This window comes from Onthophagus taurus, chromosome 11 (genome assembly GCF_036711975.1).
Source record: "Onthophagus taurus isolate NC chromosome 11, IU_Otau_3.0, whole genome shotgun sequence".
NCBI lineage: Eukaryota > Metazoa > Arthropoda > Insecta > Coleoptera > Scarabaeidae > Onthophagus > Onthophagus taurus.
The window spans coordinates 19,188,050-19,205,473 of NC_091976.1; the positions used below are offsets into that span (position 1 = coordinate 19,188,050).

The 17,424-nt window shown below is 31.8% G+C and overlaps 2 protein-coding genes across 2 annotated transcripts in view; one reads left to right on the plus strand and one right to left on the minus strand.

The window, feature by feature from the left end:
• Positions 1 to 3,567: 3,567 nt before the first annotated feature.
• LOC111424199 (phospholipase A1 member A) lies at positions 3,568 to 6,064 on the plus strand. The gene is made up of 5 exons (XM_023057651.2): positions 3,568 to 3,798; positions 4,259 to 4,382; positions 5,034 to 5,638; positions 5,696 to 5,864; positions 5,928 to 6,064. The coding sequence occupies exons 1-5, from the start codon at positions 3,708 to 3,710 to the stop codon at positions 6,031 to 6,033; spliced, it is 1,095 nt and encodes a 364-aa protein (XP_022913419.1). The 5' UTR covers positions 3,568 to 3,707; the 3' UTR covers positions 6,034 to 6,064.
• A 6,364-nt stretch (positions 6,065 to 12,428) lies between these two features.
• LOC111424121 (Vesicular glutamate transporter) overlaps positions 12,429 to 17,424 on the minus strand; it is a 43,262-nt gene continuing 38,266 nt past the window's right edge. Inside the window, exon 8 of the mRNA XM_023057554.2 lies at positions 12,429 to 15,082. Coding sequence (XP_022913322.1) covers positions 14,825 to 15,082 — 258 coding nt within the window. The 3' untranslated portion in view covers positions 12,429 to 14,824. The remainder of the gene's footprint in view (positions 15,083 to 17,424) is intronic.

Here is a 17,424-nt window from a genome sequence, read left to right on the forward strand (position 1 = left end):
TTCCGAAAGATGAAAACAATATGAATCCAACGGTACCTCACAATCAAATATCGGTTTATTAGTTTTTCGCATAAAAATTAAACAAAATGCGGAATTTTGCCGGAAAAACCAACGTATCTTCGTCGCTACCTGTCGAAATGCAATCGGCCAGTTAAATGGTGGACGGTAGGTTAACGGTCGGTATACGCTCGAGCTAAGACGGATTTAAAATTGCAAGTTCAATTACTTATTTTTTTTAGAAATGAAATAAAAGTTGTTTGGAAGTATATTAAATTTATGAATTAATCATATTTTATCAAAAAATATTTATAAAGAAAAAAAGTCAATATAAGAAATGAAATTTTCTTATTAAAGATTTTGCTAGTATAGGTAACGGTTGAAAAATTTGCTTAGTGTTGTTATTGAATAATAAAAGAATTTTTTATTTATTAAGAATCAAATATTAAGTAAATTGTTCGATATGATTACCTTGAACTTCTAGACAGTGGTACCATCTTTGTAGAGTTTCCTCTCTCACACGGCTTAACATGTGATGATCAATATTTTGGCAGACGTCAATAATTTTTTGTTTTAAATCCTCAATACTACCCAACGGAATTTCATATACCTTGGATTTTAAATAACCCCATAAAAAGAAATCTAAAGGGGTCAGATCTGGTGATCTTGTTGTCCATTAAAATTTTTATCAAGATAATTTCGTACCATTGGCGCATAATGTGGAGGTGCTCCGTCTTGATGAAACACTAGTTCCATTTCAAAATCGTCAGAATTCTGTTGTACAATTTGCAAAAGTCTTGAAAAAAAAAACATTTACTTTCTAATGAAATTGAGTGATAACGTCACGATATTCATGTGGATTAACATCACGCCGATGCAATTTTCCACCCAAAAAGAAAGTTCATTCATCACTGAAACAAATATGTTTCAAGTATAATCGATTTCGTTCAACCATATTTGTCATTAGCTCACAAAATTCTGTTCTTCTCTATCAGGGTCATCTTCTGTTAATTCATGAAGCATTTTTATTTAAAATGGATGATATTTATTCTTCTTTAAGTATTTCCACGTCGTCCAACAACGACGCGGAAATATTTAACACATCACACGTTGATGCGATAGCAGCAGACGACATCATGGGCACATTAAATACTTCTGTTAATATCTGACGACCAGTTCTTTTGCGGTCTTCGACGCTTCCAGTTTCCAAAAACTTATTCACAAGCTCTCTTAAATATTTTCGACTAATTGGATGTTCAGGAAATCATTTCTTAAATTGTCGCTCTGTTCCATGTAGATTTCTGTCAGCACGAGCGAATATTAAAATTGCTTCGATATTGTGCTCTAAACTCCTTCTAGCCATTTTGATCTCGCCTTTCTTTGGTTATACTTGGTCGGGTAGAATTCAAAGATAGAAATGAAGGAAAATATTTGCATGCTGCCTTAAATACAAAATTTCAAAGTACCTACAAACTTTAAAATTGTTGTTATGACAATTTTTTCTTAGAAGTTTTAAAAAGAACTTTCTTTTTATCCTTTTCTTGTATTGATTGTTTCATAAAAACATTCTAAAAGAATTGCTGATTTTAACCCTGCTTAATCCGAGCGTAGACCGACCTTTAACTGACCGTCCACCATTTATCTGGCCCATTGTATCTCGACAGGTAGTCAACGAAGATACGTTGGTTTTTCCGGCGAAATTCCGCATTTTATTTAATTTTTATGTAAAAAACTAATAAACCGATATTTGATTGTGAGGTATCGTTGAATTCGTATTGTTTTATTCTTTCGAAAGATACAATAATATACTGGGTGTTCCATTTAAAAAAACAAAGCTGTTCCATTTTCCGGAAAAACTAAAAGTGATACCAAAATTTTCCATAAGAAAATATTTGTGCTGATAAAATATAGAAACTGACGTTTTTTTGTTCATATTGATATCTCAATCTGTTCAGAAGTTAAACAGGGGGGGGGGTTACTTTACGCTAGCACTGTATATTGTCTTTATATATTGTATATACAGCGTGTCCCGTATCTTCCGCATCAGAGCATTATACGGTTGTAGGATACATTATTCTGAAGCGATCTTTCTAATAAAATTTTTTCGAAATGTTTATAATAACCGCACGGGAACTGTTTAAAGGAACTGTTTTTCGTCCAATCAGCAGATCGCAAATCAGACTCAGGTAATCGGTGCCACCCTCGGCCGGTTCGCTACGCCGATGATAACTCGTTTCCCACGTGTACTCACCAATAGATTCGTCATGGAAAGAGAAATAAACTTTTTCGATGAATCAAAGTCGTCCGTTATTGGTCGTCGTTAAACAGTTCCCGTGCGGTTATTATAAACATTTCGAAAAAAATTTATTAGAAAGATCGCTTCAGAATAATGTATTCTACAACCGTATAATGCTCTGATGCGGAAGATACGGGACACGCTGTATTGTCAATTGCCCCTCTTCTCTTCCTGAATCCCGCCTGCCCATCCGGCAACAACTCCCCCTCTCCATTTTCTCTTCCAATCTCCCCAGCAGTACCTTTGCATATATTTTAAATGTAGTGTCCAACAGGACGATCCTGCTATAATTGCCCACCACCATTTTACTTCCCTTTTTATACAGTGTAACAAACGAAAAATCAAAATTGGCTCTGAGGGGTGCTAAGTTCTGCGTTCAATCTTCTCTAATCTCAAGCATATCTGTGTTAGGTATTATACAAAACGAAACATGATGGATTTAACTTTCTACACCATTTTCCTCAGTCCTTGGTTAATTGTCGTTCATTTTGATTGAAAGCTTATTCGTCATTTTGAATTTCTTCTTTTCCACTTCCCATCAACTTTTCTATATTCCATTCAGACTCTTCACCAAACTCATTCTACAGTTTTTGTGGTGATCCCTGCTCTTTGTTGCAATAACTCATCTTCATCAACGTATCCTAAGCCACATTTTGCAGAAGGATAAGATAGAACGGTACTTTTTATCAAAGACATCAAATCTTCAATAGCGGCTAAATTATAGAAGTTTAAAGAATAAGAACCATTAGTAGCCGTATCATAGGTAGGGAAGAATAACCAAGTAAAATTTCAACTCAAATAAAAATCAAGAGATAAATGTATCTATCAAGATTTAGACATGGTCCAAAACATCATTTTGATATCCGGCAAGCGATTTCTCCCTGAATATGCCAAAACTCTGCTCTACATTTTTTGAAAAGCTAGCTCTTGTTAAAAACTCTATATGTTTCAATAAGATTACGAATCATTTACTTTATTATGGTAACTATATGGAATACTGTTTTAATAAATCTAAAACTAAATTTACTTACGTATGTTACATAATTTAGAGATGAACATCCAGGTTAGGACAATTAAGAAAAAAAATTGCTTTAATATGTATGACGTCGAAGAAACTCCGTTTCTTTTAAATTGTGACTCATATTAAAAACAAAATCATTTTTTAAGATCACACTTACAGTTAGTGAGAGTTTTCCACTTCTCAACTCAACACGATGATGTTGCTAAAGTAGTAGGAAGAAATTTAAAGTAAAAGTAAGAGTACCGTACTCTTACAGTTGCAGTTTTTGACCCTCACCGTTAACGTTCGCGCCGTAAACGCCAACAACTTTCACTATACCCGGCTATCAAACCGAGGTTGGAAATTCCGTTATTTTCGTTTCGAACACATAAGCATTAATAACTCGAAGAAGAGATGATACATAAAATTAAACGTAGCGGAGGACTAGTGAAATGTGAAAGTTTTGTTTTGGTCTGTTTTCTTCTTTTATTATACACATTTACCGGTAAGTATGAACTATTTTGTTTAATAAACGTATAAATTGAGATTGAAGGTTTCGAAAAATTAAATATGCATTAATGGTGTTCTTGAAATAATTGAAATATTTCGTTAAATAACTTTGTTATTACTTAATTATTAGATTACATTAGGACTTTTATGTTGAGAATATCAAGTTTGTTTATGAAACGTCATTGCGAAAAAGAATTTTAAAGTGTAATCGTTTCTATTTATGTGGATTTTTCTAAATTAGGGTCAAGTTAAACAACGTTTACAAACGCAAAAATTGTAAATATACGTTTGGTGTAGATGGGTGTAAATAAACATGTGTGAACTTTCTCGTTTGAAAATATTTTTTTTATTGAAACTTTCCCAACTGAATTCAGATCTCATTTAAATCCTTAATTTTAATTAAACTACTTTGGTGCAAATTATTTTCTATTTTATTTAATTGATTTTCTTTTCAGGTTCATCGGGTCAAAAAGAAAAAGAGAAACCAAGTAACATTCAAGATTTATACAACACAAGTTCATGTATCCCAAAACCATTTAAATGTCCTCATCGTCAAATTGAATTTTTTCTTTACACCAGGTAAGGTTTTTTTATCTTAAAAAAACGAAAGTACTGATTACTGCAAAGAATGTGTTCTGATTAAAATAACAAGATTACTCTTGAATGATATTACGTAAACAACTTTCTTTCTGTTACGTGGAATCACAAAAATCGGAATAAGCTGATTAATGAATTGCATGGTTAAAATAAAACTATAAATTTAATGATGAGTATAGGCGTTGCAAAAAACTTCCTGGATGAGCTCAGAAAGAAAGTGATTATTGCAAAAAATCCAACAAAAACTTAGGGACATTAAGATTAGGACATCGGATTAGTATCAAATAACCCCCTTGAATACACAGTGCTGATTATAATTGAAATTTTCTGTTCATATGTGCGTGACCGGAATATCCTGTCGCGTTTTCGACATACTAAAATCATCATGGGGTGTCATTATAGGTACCATTAACTTACCACACTATTTAATGAAGGTACTTTCACTCTATATCTATTATCTAAAACATGCATTGTATCCAAAATACCAAAGCTATGATAAGAAAGAAAATTTTATGGTTCTAATCGGTTTTGTTATTATACATTTTAGAAAGTTTTAAACCGTTTAAGGAAGACTTTTTATCGTTGAAATCGGAAATAAGTTTAATTCTACATAATTTTATTTAAACCTTTTAGGCGAACTCAGCAAAAACCGGAACTGTTAAACACCAAAGATCAAAATTCCCTTTTTAATTCGTTTTTTAATAGACACCATCCCACAAAAATAATAGTCCATGGATTTGGTGGTGGCCGAAATCAATCGCCAAGTACCGATATGAGAGATGCTTATTTTCATAATGGCGAATATAACATAATCATTGTCGATTATGGAAGTTTAGTCAAAGAACCGTGTTTGAAACAAATGGAATGGGCACCTCGGTTTTGCGCTAAATGTATCTCGCAATTAGTAAGATACTTAACACAACATCCACGGGGAATTCGCGCCGATGATATGCACATGATCGGATATAGTGTTGGGGCTCATATAATTGGATTGGTGGCGAATTATTTGAGCCCGGAAAAAGATGGAAAACTCGGTAGAATCACCGGATTGGATCCTACAATAGTTTTTTATATGGGCAATAATCGATCGAGAGATTTAGATCCGTCGGATGCCCATTTTGTTGATATTATGCATACGGGAGCTGGTATTTTAGGGCAATGGGGTCCAAATGGTCACGCTGACTTCTATATTAATGGTGGTTCTAGTCAACCCGGTTGTGCAAGCGATACTTTATTTCGTAAGTTTTAATAAAAATAATACTTCAATCAACGTTTGAATTCTTTGTTGTGTTTAGAAACTTTAGCTTGTGACCACACCAAAGTTTCACCTTATTTCGTAGAATCAATAGTTACCAAAAAAGGATTTTGGTCATATCCTTGTCCCACACTGGTCAGTTATCTTTTAGGATGGTGTAATCCCGATAAAGAAGATTATGTTTTAATGGGAGAACATGTTACACATGAGTAAATATATTGTTGTTGATAATAATTATTTAAAAAATAATTCTTTTTTTTTTGGTTGTTTAGAGCACGTGGAATTTATTACGTATCAACGAATCCAAGTCCTCCTTTTGCACTAGGATACCCGGGAAAACAGAAAAGGGATTTATTTAGAAGGAAACGAAATGTTTAAGTTTAAGATGAAAATAAAGTTTTAAGTAATTTATTAGATTTTGATTTTCATTAGCAATTAGAAATGTTATTGTATCAATAATATATGCTTTTTTAATAAAGAAATTTAATTTCACTAAAAGTTAATTATTGCAACTATAAATTATTGTTACAAAGTAATTTATTACAAGTCACAAAACAATCAATTTTAAAACATTTTATTTAACATTTTATTTAAACATTTATTTTAAAACAATTATGTAATTTTTGTGTGTTAGTTTGAGCGTGCTTAAAATATCATAGATGACATCGACCCCCTACAAAATCATACTATTTAGTTGCGAGTTCACCAGAGTTTTGAAACTAATCCGTAATAGCTTCAGGATCAAGGTTAATATCGCTCCAGAGTTTCTCATAGTTTAATCGTTAACTTGTATTTATTGCCCACTTCAGTTCTTTTCTGGGGTATATACAGATTTTCGGGGATACGTCTTGTATTTCTTATCAACTTTCTTTGACTTTCAGCAGTAAACCTGCAGTTTTTGGTTGGCTATAAGGGATGCTTCTAAGATTATAGGGATGCCGTATGAGTACCGTACAGTCCCACATCACATATTTTGCATCATTTAGGTAGATCAATACTCCGCTTATATCACTGAAAGTTTGTTTTATCCGATGATTTCATTTTATGTTCTTTGGATGAGAGCGTTTTTTTAAGTGAAACTTCTAAGCATTTTGGTGTTCTCGATTCTAAGCTTTCTGTCGACCAGTTTATTGTTTAAATGAATACATGCTACTTCAGTTTTGATAGGATATGGTTGAAGACACCATTTTCAGAAGTACCTTCAAAAGAAAAACTAAAAACGAACCTGTGGAACAACATTGGTAGCGTTGGCTTCCACTCTGTGCTCAACATCCTTGAGCGTCCTGGTTTTCTACGCAAAACCTGTCCAGTCTAAACATAATACGAACCCAGCGTGGTAAATGCGTCTACTTTCTGCATAAATGGGGCAAGACTTTGATGCCCTTTGATGCCCCTTCTGGTAATGCGGTGATAATCAAACCCTGAAACATATTATAAAAGATTGTCCTAGGACAGCCTATGATGGACTACTTGATGATTTTATGTTGACGACTCCAGAATCAATATCTTACATAAATTAACTAAATGTCTGTTTATAATCGGAACCGTGACTGTGATTCTAATTGCAATTATAATGGTATATTGGTTTTATATTATTTTATTGCACAAAACACCGTTCACTTTTTCGTCCAGTGAACTCATCCGAAAATATTGCTACTGTTGCCCAAAGTGTGCGTGAAAATCCATTAACATCAACTCGTCTTTGTTCTCAGCAACTGAACATTTCTTGTACTTTTCTGAGGAAAATATTGCATAAAGATCTTCATAACAGTTACAAAGTTCAATTAGTCCAAGAAATGAAGCCTCCCAATGAACTGGAGATCGATTGGTCGAAGATGAGCATTTTTACCGAAAAAACATCTTTTCAGGTGAAGCCCATTTCCACTTCGGAGGCCATCTCATTAAGCAAAATTGTTGCATTTGGGGCTCAGAAAATCCAAATGTCATCATTGAGAAGCCCATACACTCAAAACGAGTAACTAGGTTCGAAAGTGAGCAAGAAACCGTCGTTATGGTCAATGAGCGAGCGTTACCATGCTATGCACAACAAATTTTTGTTTCCAAAAATTGAAGAGGATGACATGGACGACGTTTGGTCTCAACAGTAGCAATTGAACTTTTGAGCGCCGTTTTCGAAAATCTAATAATCAGCCGATATTCCGATGTCAATTGGCCGCCTCGGAGTTGTGATTTAAGCCCGTAGGACTATTTTTGGTGGGTGAAGGATAAATGTTACGCTAACCACCCAGAGACGATTAGGTGATTCATAGACGTTAGATGGCCCACCCTTTAGATCTAGCTAGTGAAATTATTACGGTTGATTCCGGTTTAGTTTGATAGAGATTCTTATTGAGGTTGTTTCTTTTTGATCTTTGTATTGCTTACTATAAACAGATTGATGTTAGTTTGGAAATAAATTGAAATTGTAATTGTGGCAGCCACAGGAGTTGTTATGTAGCCAGATAACCCGTAGTTGTAATAAAGGCCCTCGCCATTTTTCGCAGCTGATTTCGAGCGATTTTTTATCCGGCTATATATCCACCCTTTCTTGATTTGATTTGTTTTCAACAAGCTATTAACGACAGGCTCTCTAATCTTAAAACCCCCTTCAATATTCAGTAGCTAATTCCTGGCAGCAATCAAGGTCCAGGACTTCCAACGGTGTATTAGATACTAATCTATGATCCTAAATTATCGATCTTGCTTCCAAACGCACTCCTTTTTAGCATTGTGACTCAGCTCAATCAGTACATTATCATATCCATCAATCTTTTCTTCTACTAGATTATACAGCAAACCGAACAATTCTTTGTATCCAAGATTTAACGTCCTATTTCTTGTCAAGGTCTTCCTCTGATTTTGTTTAGATGTTGTGTGGTTTCCCCTTCGTTCTTCTTTCTTGGTGTTACATGAACCATTTTTTTCTAGCTGTTCAGCTATTTCTCCTTCAGCTTTCTTATAGCTGCTTTATATCTTTAGTAACACATAATTGCACTGCAAGCATTGTACAAGTCAAAAGAACAATAATAAAAAAAAAAGGTTCGATAATTATACTTTTTTGAAAGATCTCACTCAGTTCACAGTAAAAGTTTTGTTCCAAGTACCTCTTGAACCATAGATTTTATTTCATCAGGAAAATGATTATATATTCTGGCCGATTAGTACATAATGTTTTTGTGAATTCCAGTAAATTTTAGTCTTTTAAATTTTAGATTCCTGTTAAAGTAAGTATCTGACATTCCTCAAAAAAGTCTTTACGTGAGCTGTTTCTTTAATTCAAAAACATTTCTAAGACATTTTTTTTGTAGTGGGAAAATTCTGTTTACCGCTGAAGAGAAGCCTCAAAAAATTAAGTAGTGGGCAGAATGTTCCATAATACGCAAGCAAGGCAGTCTCAGTAGATGTTCTATCTTTAATTTGCTGTATAAGATATACGTATTTAGCTATCTTAGATTCTAAGTATTTAATGTGGTGTTTCCAATAAAGAATGTATACATAGATCCTTACAAAGTACTTATCACCCCTTTCCATAATCCATCCAACCCGATTATTTTCAAATTTATGTTTTGCAATCTCAAATTACAATCGAACTTTTTGAACTCGTACTATGAAGAGTCGAAATTTCCCAATGTTCTTAGCATCTTCAAATTTTTATTACGTATCGATTTTTATATTAAATTCTAATTTATAATTTGTTATATTTATAATATATAACATAGTTTCGGCTTTGAGTACATTAAGTATTTTTCAAATATTTTTTAGTTAACATTTTCTTGGTTAAAACTGAATTACCTAAATTATCAATTAAATAAAACAATTATTAATTGCATAACAGATTTATTATTATCGTTATCATTTATAATTTTTATCATATATTTTTATAATTTACACATGGATAATTTTTTGATATACATGTTTTGTTGTTGTCTTTTACACGTGAAACTTTAGAATCATTATTATCATCTTAACATGCACACGAATACAGGGAGTAATTTAAATTTAAATTTACTTTAAGTACATCTATTTGTCCATTTTAACCCGACATTTTTTTTAAATATTTTTTGTGCATTTTACGGTTTCTTTCAATCTATAAGGATTTCATATTATTGCCTCTACACTAGTTTAGTTCTGTATCCGAGCATTTTTAGGTTGCCACAAAGCAATAGCAATAGCAAAAAATTATAATAAGTTTTGAAAGTCGAAAGAAGTTATTCAAATTCTTTTTTTTATTGCATTCCCTTTTAGGCAATAGAAAAATTACGGATAGCGACATTACAAAATACAAAAACAATTTAAAAAAATTATATGACGATTAATTATACACGATTCTAAAAGCACGATAACAATCATAATTAATTCGTTAATAAGTAATATCTAATTTTTTTTATTTTTTTTTCTTTGATTTTTTTTTGTTATCTATTGTGTATTGACCAGAGAGAGATAGTACAAAGATAATACAAAGATAATATAGATCACATACACACGTACTACGTACGAGGTAGCGTAAGGAATAAACGACATCTACGAGGCGTTTTCAGCAATGCTTACATTCGATCAATAATGAAAACTTAAGGTGACTAAAAGGTACCTTTATTAAAAGGATATCGTTAAAGATATCGCAAAAGATATCACTAAAGGTGTCGCTAAAGATATTGTTAAAGATATTTTTTAATAGAATAATCATTTTTGTTGAAATTATGTACAAACTACTAATACTGAAAATATTTAAAAGTATTTTTCTTTAGAAAAAGTTTTCTTTTATCTAAATCCTCTAAATTTACACACATTTATACAAATATTCGCGCCCCAACGTTAATTTTTCTTTTTGTACTAATTCATCTTCCGCTCTATTAACATCCTATCTTTTTATTTATTTTTTTATTTCTTCTTATTTCTAGCATACTTATTTTCCCATTTTAATCCACATTCACACTTTCAAATTTTCGTATATTATATTTCTTTAATAGTCTATTTAATCTCGATATGCTTTAAAAAAATCAGCAATAATCGAGAGAAGAGACACGATTATTTTCATATCGCTTTTTTATTTATTGTCAGCACAGCCTTGAGGCATTCTACCTCAACAGTTTAGTTAATAATTAATAATAAAAATTAAAAAGAATAATATATTATATAGTTTAATAAAAAGTTCTAATCGACGCACAAAACTAAATATATCACATAAAGTTTATTAGTTTTTTTTGTGTATAACAAGGAGTATTTGGACGACTACACTGGGTTTTTTTGCTTACGAGAAATATTACATTTAAATAACTCTAAATAATAATGTTACACAAGTTTACATGACAAAAGGTGATTTTAAGGTAATTTTTGATGAATTTTATTACTCTAATCTTACAATTAGATTACCCAGTCAAATTGGTTTTAGCAATCTTCAACTAAAGGAATGATTTTCTTTTCTATTTTAAAGTGAAAAGATTCATAAGAACGCTGCTCCGAAAAATAGATTTGACACCTATTAAGAACTAAGTGTGAGTTATTTGGTCTGCTGAAAACTTATTGAGTATTCAAATACTAACCTTGTCGTCATTCATTGTGTTATGGGCGTTGTGGCGTTCACAAATCGCTCTGTGGTTATGACTACACATCGAGGGGTGACTCACATCAGTTGGTTTTAGTGGATTATAATATATTGCAATATAGATAGACGTAGTAAAACGAATTAACAACTTAATTAAGAATTAATGCCACCATATAAGATGCCAGCTCTCGATGATCTTTGCCCAAAGAACTCTTCTCAATGAGTTCACATCAGAACTATTAGCAGTTCTTGTTTGCTCACACAATTGATATTAAACTTGGTGGTTATTGAACCAATGAGTCCAAAAATATTCTCAAATAGACGATTCCAGATGTGATTAATACCATTGTAGAATACGACTTGACTCACAAACATAATAATATCCATAGTAGACAGTGATATTTTATATCTTAGAATCAAACCTATGATAACAGAAAAAAAGCAGGAGTCGAGGCGACTACAGCAACGTAGCTCAGAGCAAATAAACAACCCACAAAGTAAATGCTATATAAGAATAGCAAGTATGTATATGTACCTTGCAATTTACAATTAAAAAGTGTCCGTTCAAAGTGACGGTTTGAATGTCACAACATAGAAATCACTGTTATCTGAGTATTCGAGTGATATAAGATTAACTCATAAGATGAGAATGTTGAATGCCTTTAGCAGAGTCTTTGATAATCTCTAATAAGAACTGAACTTCTAATGACTGAGTTTATTTTGCGTGCAGTGAGCTCAGCAACCTCAAACAGAATGTTGGAACAGCCTTCAACAGAGCTTAAAGCTCTAGATTAGGTTTTGACCGGAGCTGCTATAGAAACAAACTATCAATGTTTAAAAAAACTCTTCTATTTTTTCTATGAAAAATGATTATGAGAAAAAGTCACCTTTTGATTTTGGCGTTACTCAAAACTACAATCAGATTAGTATATATTGACTACCATATCAAAAGTTAACACCTTCTAATGACTAACTTTTCAAGTTCGTAGCTCTCTATAGGTATTTAAGAAGGTATCAATCACACACCGATGGCAGAAGAATTGCTATTAACTACGGAAATCTTTATTTCGTAGTCCCACAGAAAAAAACAATATCTCCTTATGATCATCACATAATGGATAGTTCTCCACATGATAGTTCTCCACTGTATGTAAGCTTTGACAGAAGGCGTCTTCGTAAGACGACATTCTTGGGTATTTACGAAACTTTGGTTTCGTCCTACCCTTTGTGCTTGGATAGAGTGTTCTTAAACAACGATTCGTTATGTTGAGGGATGGAAATATCATCTTTAAAAGGGTTATTGCTTAAGGATGCCCTCATGTTATAGTTTCCTACATTTAAAATATGAAAATTCCAGCGTTGCAAAGCGTATTGACAAAATTTGGGTTGAACATTGAGGAACAAGATTAAGTGCTGCCACCAACTCCGATAGCGAAGTAGATGAGACTTATCAGCCGCAATAACTTGTGTCATCACTGATTCATAATCAGAATGCGATGACTTCAATTTCATTCGAATTCTGATTTAATAGGTATCTGAGCAGTTTTTGCTGAAAGTTGAAGGTTTATTTAAAGCAGGGAATTATTCTGGATTAGCTGTTTTTAAAGATGACAACACTTTTCCGAGGTGAATCTACATGTTTTAAGAGGGTTGATCTGCTCAAAAGAAGAAACAGACCAACTCCACATATCATCCAAGCTGTAGATCATAAAATATTTGAAGAAGAACTATCACCAACTGCAATTAGAATTCTGTCAGCAAATAAATACAAACATAGTTCATTTCTGGACAAGCTGTGGATGTCAGTTGAGGACCAGTTTTGCATAACTATCATTACTGGGCAGATAGCAACCCTAAATTACAAACTTGAAGTTCATGTACAGTTAAATGAAACATTTTGCGTAATTGTATTGTTAGTTTGTATGATGACAAGCTTTAAAATAAACGTTTAAATTATCCAGTAACAATGTTATCTACATGTTGAAAGAGTATGGTTGGCCAATTTTTCGACTAGAGAGAAGCTGAACATACATATCATACATCCTAGGCAACTCTCGTATTTCTCATCAATAATATCCAAAAGTGGAGGATGTTGGTAAATAATTAACAATCGTTCTGAACGAAGAATTATCATTCCCAGAGCTCTAAGTAGATGTTAGCAAACCGTCAAAGGTTTTGTGGATGATTCATGAGCTAGATAATTGGTTAAAGCTATCTGTTTAGAAAAAGTACTTAATATTATTTGCTAAATAGAAAAACGAGTAAATAGTCTCTCTACAGCAGATGAAGTTGGCTGTATCTTAACAAAAGCATACAATTACCTATATTTTTCCACTGCTAATTTACCGTTAATGATAAAATGGCCAATATAGCGGGAATAGCTTTAATATAGGTTCTTCCGGAATTTATTGTTGAGTATCGTCAATCTCTGTAAAATGATGCCTTTTTAGATATTTGTTTCTCACCAAGACTGATTCCAAAGCTTCAACAACACGATCAGCTCCAATTAAAAGTTCACTTCTTCCTCTCTTTCTTTACACGACTAGGGTTAACTAATCAGCTGGGCTTTATAAGTCTGTTCTATAACCTTAGTGGTGGTTCTTTGAGCCGTATTTACCTGGAGGTCAGGTAGGTGGCTAACCTTACCTGTGAGGAATTTTTGATGTATTAACGATAGCTAACGACGTTGATGTAGTTTTCCGCCGCTTTTGCAAGCCTTGCCATTAACAACAGATCCGATCTGAACTGAAACATCTAACAGTTTTGTATCATTATGAACATTAAAGCACGAGTACTGCTAATTCCAAAATAGAAATAATAACAAAATTTCTCAAAAAATCTATAATAAGTTATAACTAAATACATTATTTAGAACCACCTTTAATCGGATATATTCCTGGATGAGTTTCTACCAAATAGTTTATCAAAAGAAGAACGATCAAAAACTCCTCAACCTGAGAATGAGGATTAACTTTCTTTAATCCAACAAAAGTTAACAGCAGGGCCCAAAATAACAAAAATAGAAAACGATTTCAATTAATGTTGAGATAGATTAATAATAGTAGAAAATTGCTAAAAATAATTTGTTTAAAATCCTAATTTTAAAATTCGCACAAAAATACTTTAAAAACCCCTCATCATAAACCTATATTATTATTAATAATAATTAACGAATTCACTAATAATTAATAATCTTATACCTACAGCTTTAATTTATTAGTATTTTATTTATTTTTTAATTTATTTTTCTCATGTATTTTATTTCTCCTAAATCTTCTATTACACCAAATAACAAACTTTGATATTAAAATTGACTTTTTACAATAAACATTTATATTTTTTTAAGTGCCAATGACTAACAAATGCAATTTTATATTCACATTACAATTTACATTTATTAATACCCATCTCTATAAAGTAATTTTTTGTATTATTTAATTATTTACTTGATAGTAATAACATCGATTAAGGAATAACGAGTTTAATAACAATTGCTTGTATTTTTTTTTCTTGTTGTATAATTTTATTCTATTTTAAAGAACTTGAACCTGATTTTTTAATCTTTTTAACCTATCACTCAAAAAATGAAAATAACACCCTGTATAAGGAATAAACGGAAATATTTTTTTAATATGTTCTATCAGCTATAGTACCATGTAAATATGTATCTTCAGCTTGAGGTTGAACTGATTCCGATCTAAATGGGTTTGAACCTGTTAAAAACGGATTCGCAGCGTTTACAACTGGAGGAGGAGCTTGGGATGGTGGAGTTGGTGGAGCTGGGTAAGAGGGTGGAGGAAATTTCGGTTGTTGATTTGGAGGTTCAACCGTTCCATACGTTGGATTTGCAGACATTTGAGTTTGCAACAGACCATTAGTTTGGAGCTGAAAAAAATAATAAACAAATTAATTAAGACGAAAAGATTTATTAAAGCAAACAAAATTTATAACTCTTCTTTTAACATTGGTTTCGTAATCCATTCAGTAACATCGTTAAATTCAGGTAAAATCTCACTATTCATTCGTAACGGCGGTAAAAAATCATGTCGTATTTGACTAAAGAAGAAATAAATATTTTCTTCCTTATAAGGGCCTTTAAGTTGATAAAAAGTTTTCTTTTTTGCGATTATAACCAAGATTTTAGGTAAAGCATAACTTTTTATGTCAAATGCTTTTTCGAATTCGTCGTGATCGCCGAAAATCGTCCAAAGATACCCCCAATTAGGTAAATTATAAATTTTTGCTACATTTTGGAATTTCTGCAAGTATTTTTCCCTACATTTTTTATCGCAATGTTCAATTTTTGGGACAACAAGAACGACGCAATATTTATTCGTTGAGTAACATACATCTTCAAAAATTTCACTCCGCGTTATTTGTTCGATTTGACTTGGTTCTTTCAATTTTTCTGGAATACTTAACTTTTTAAATTTGTTTTCGTTATTTTTTACTTCGATTATAATGAATAATAGCAAAATAATTCGCGCGAAAATATCCATAACTGTCATAAAATCATAATTATTTGTAACCATAGCAAGATCATAATTCATTGTGCTCAAAAGGAAACAATTTCGGGACATTTTTAATAGATAACGCAGATTTAAATGTGGAAACAATTGAATTGTGATTAAAAACTTGTTCAAAAAACTCTTTGATTTCGTCATAAAGGAAACTACCCTTAAAACTAATAAAAGTTTGTTTGAAGCTGTTGATTACTAAAATTAAGGGATAATCATCTTTTTTAATATTGAAAACTTCTTCGAGATTTTTTTGCTCATTACTCTCAACCCATAAAAAATTCCAATTGTAAGATTCGATTTTTTTTGCGATATCAGATAACATTTTAAATTTATTGTGTCGGCATAAAATTGGGCACTTTTCTAAATTTTCCAAAAAAAAGACAACACAAATTTTCATCAGGCATAGTTCCTTAAATTTAAATTCACTTGATAAATGTTCGATTTCGTGAGTTCCTTCAATTAAATCTAAAGCCCAATTATAAACATTTTCATAATTTAAATCCCCATGAAAAAATTGAACGTTTTTCTCGTTTTTAGAACCTTTTGGAAAACAAATAATTTCTAATTTATCATTTAACCGATACATACGATGAATAAATCGATCTTTTTTATAATCAATAGTTAAATCGTAATGTCCTACTTTTACCCTTCCTTTTAAGTTAACCGCCATTTGATCCCACCAGTCAAATAAAGACATCGATTCTTCTTCGTGTGGAAATAATAAAGCAATTATCCACGGTTCCGATGTCTGTAAAACCTTAAAATATTCATCTCCGGTTAAATCGATAGATTTTTCTTCAGGTTTTTCATCAAAAACGATTTGATTAACTCGTTTTCGGATCGTTTCCAAAACGAAATTAACTAAATTTCTTGGCGATTTCGTTTTATAATATTTTTCGTATTTATTTTTATCAACATCGAAAAATAAAAAGATCGGATCTGGACGTTCGTGATGAAAAATGTTAAATTTACGAAGTAAATCTTGGTTTGTTCGCACAAAAATCTCACCGACTTTTATTAATCCTTTTAAAGCAACTCCAACTTTTTCAAATTCGTTAACGAATGTATTTAAATTTCCTCCTTCGTGGCATTTTATTAACCAATAATTATTGCTTTTTAGAACTAATTCGTCGAAGTTTGTCCAATTTAAACGAATAACATTAGTGTCTTTTGAATATTTATCTGATGATATTAATGGGAAAAGTGTAATGAATGAAAGAATGTTTTTTAACATATTTTTGACGTTTTATACCGTTGTTTTGATGAAAATTGTCACAAAAGTAGTTATGAAAAAAATTGTATTAATTTCAAATATTTGAAATAAATGCTGTTTTTTAATAGCAATATTAGCAATACGGAAATATTTAATATAAAAGCTCGCTGCTTTGTAATCTGTATTTGCTGTTTATTATTGCGTAACTCTTCCCGAGCTGGTGCAGATTGATAAAGAGGTCAATTTGAGAACATTTTTTGGTATTAAGTGGTAATTTTGAGGTTTAACCTTGAAACTCCTTTGTTAAATTGTATCTTTGACATATCTTCCAAGGATGGGCTTCGAGATAAAAGTGTTACTGGCTAAATTGCCAGGAATTTGTGACTTATGTGTTTCCAAAATACTTATTTTGTTTGAAGGATAATTTCACATCTTTTTTAATCGACTCATTACATTATCACTACAATATTGATGAACCCATAGCCTAGTTTCCG

Coding starts and splice junctions, on each gene's coding strand:
- LOC111424199 (XM_023057651.2), top strand. CDS start 3,708: ATGATACATAAAATTAAACGTAGCGGAGGACTAGTGAAATGTGAAAGT. Junction 5,639..5,695: donor TGCAAGCGATACTTTATTTC/GTAAGTTTTAAT, acceptor TGTTGTGTTTAG/AAACTTTAGCTTGTGACCAC. Junction 5,865..5,927: donor GGAGAACATGTTACACATGA/GTAAATATATTG, acceptor TTGGTTGTTTAG/AGCACGTGGAATTTATTACG.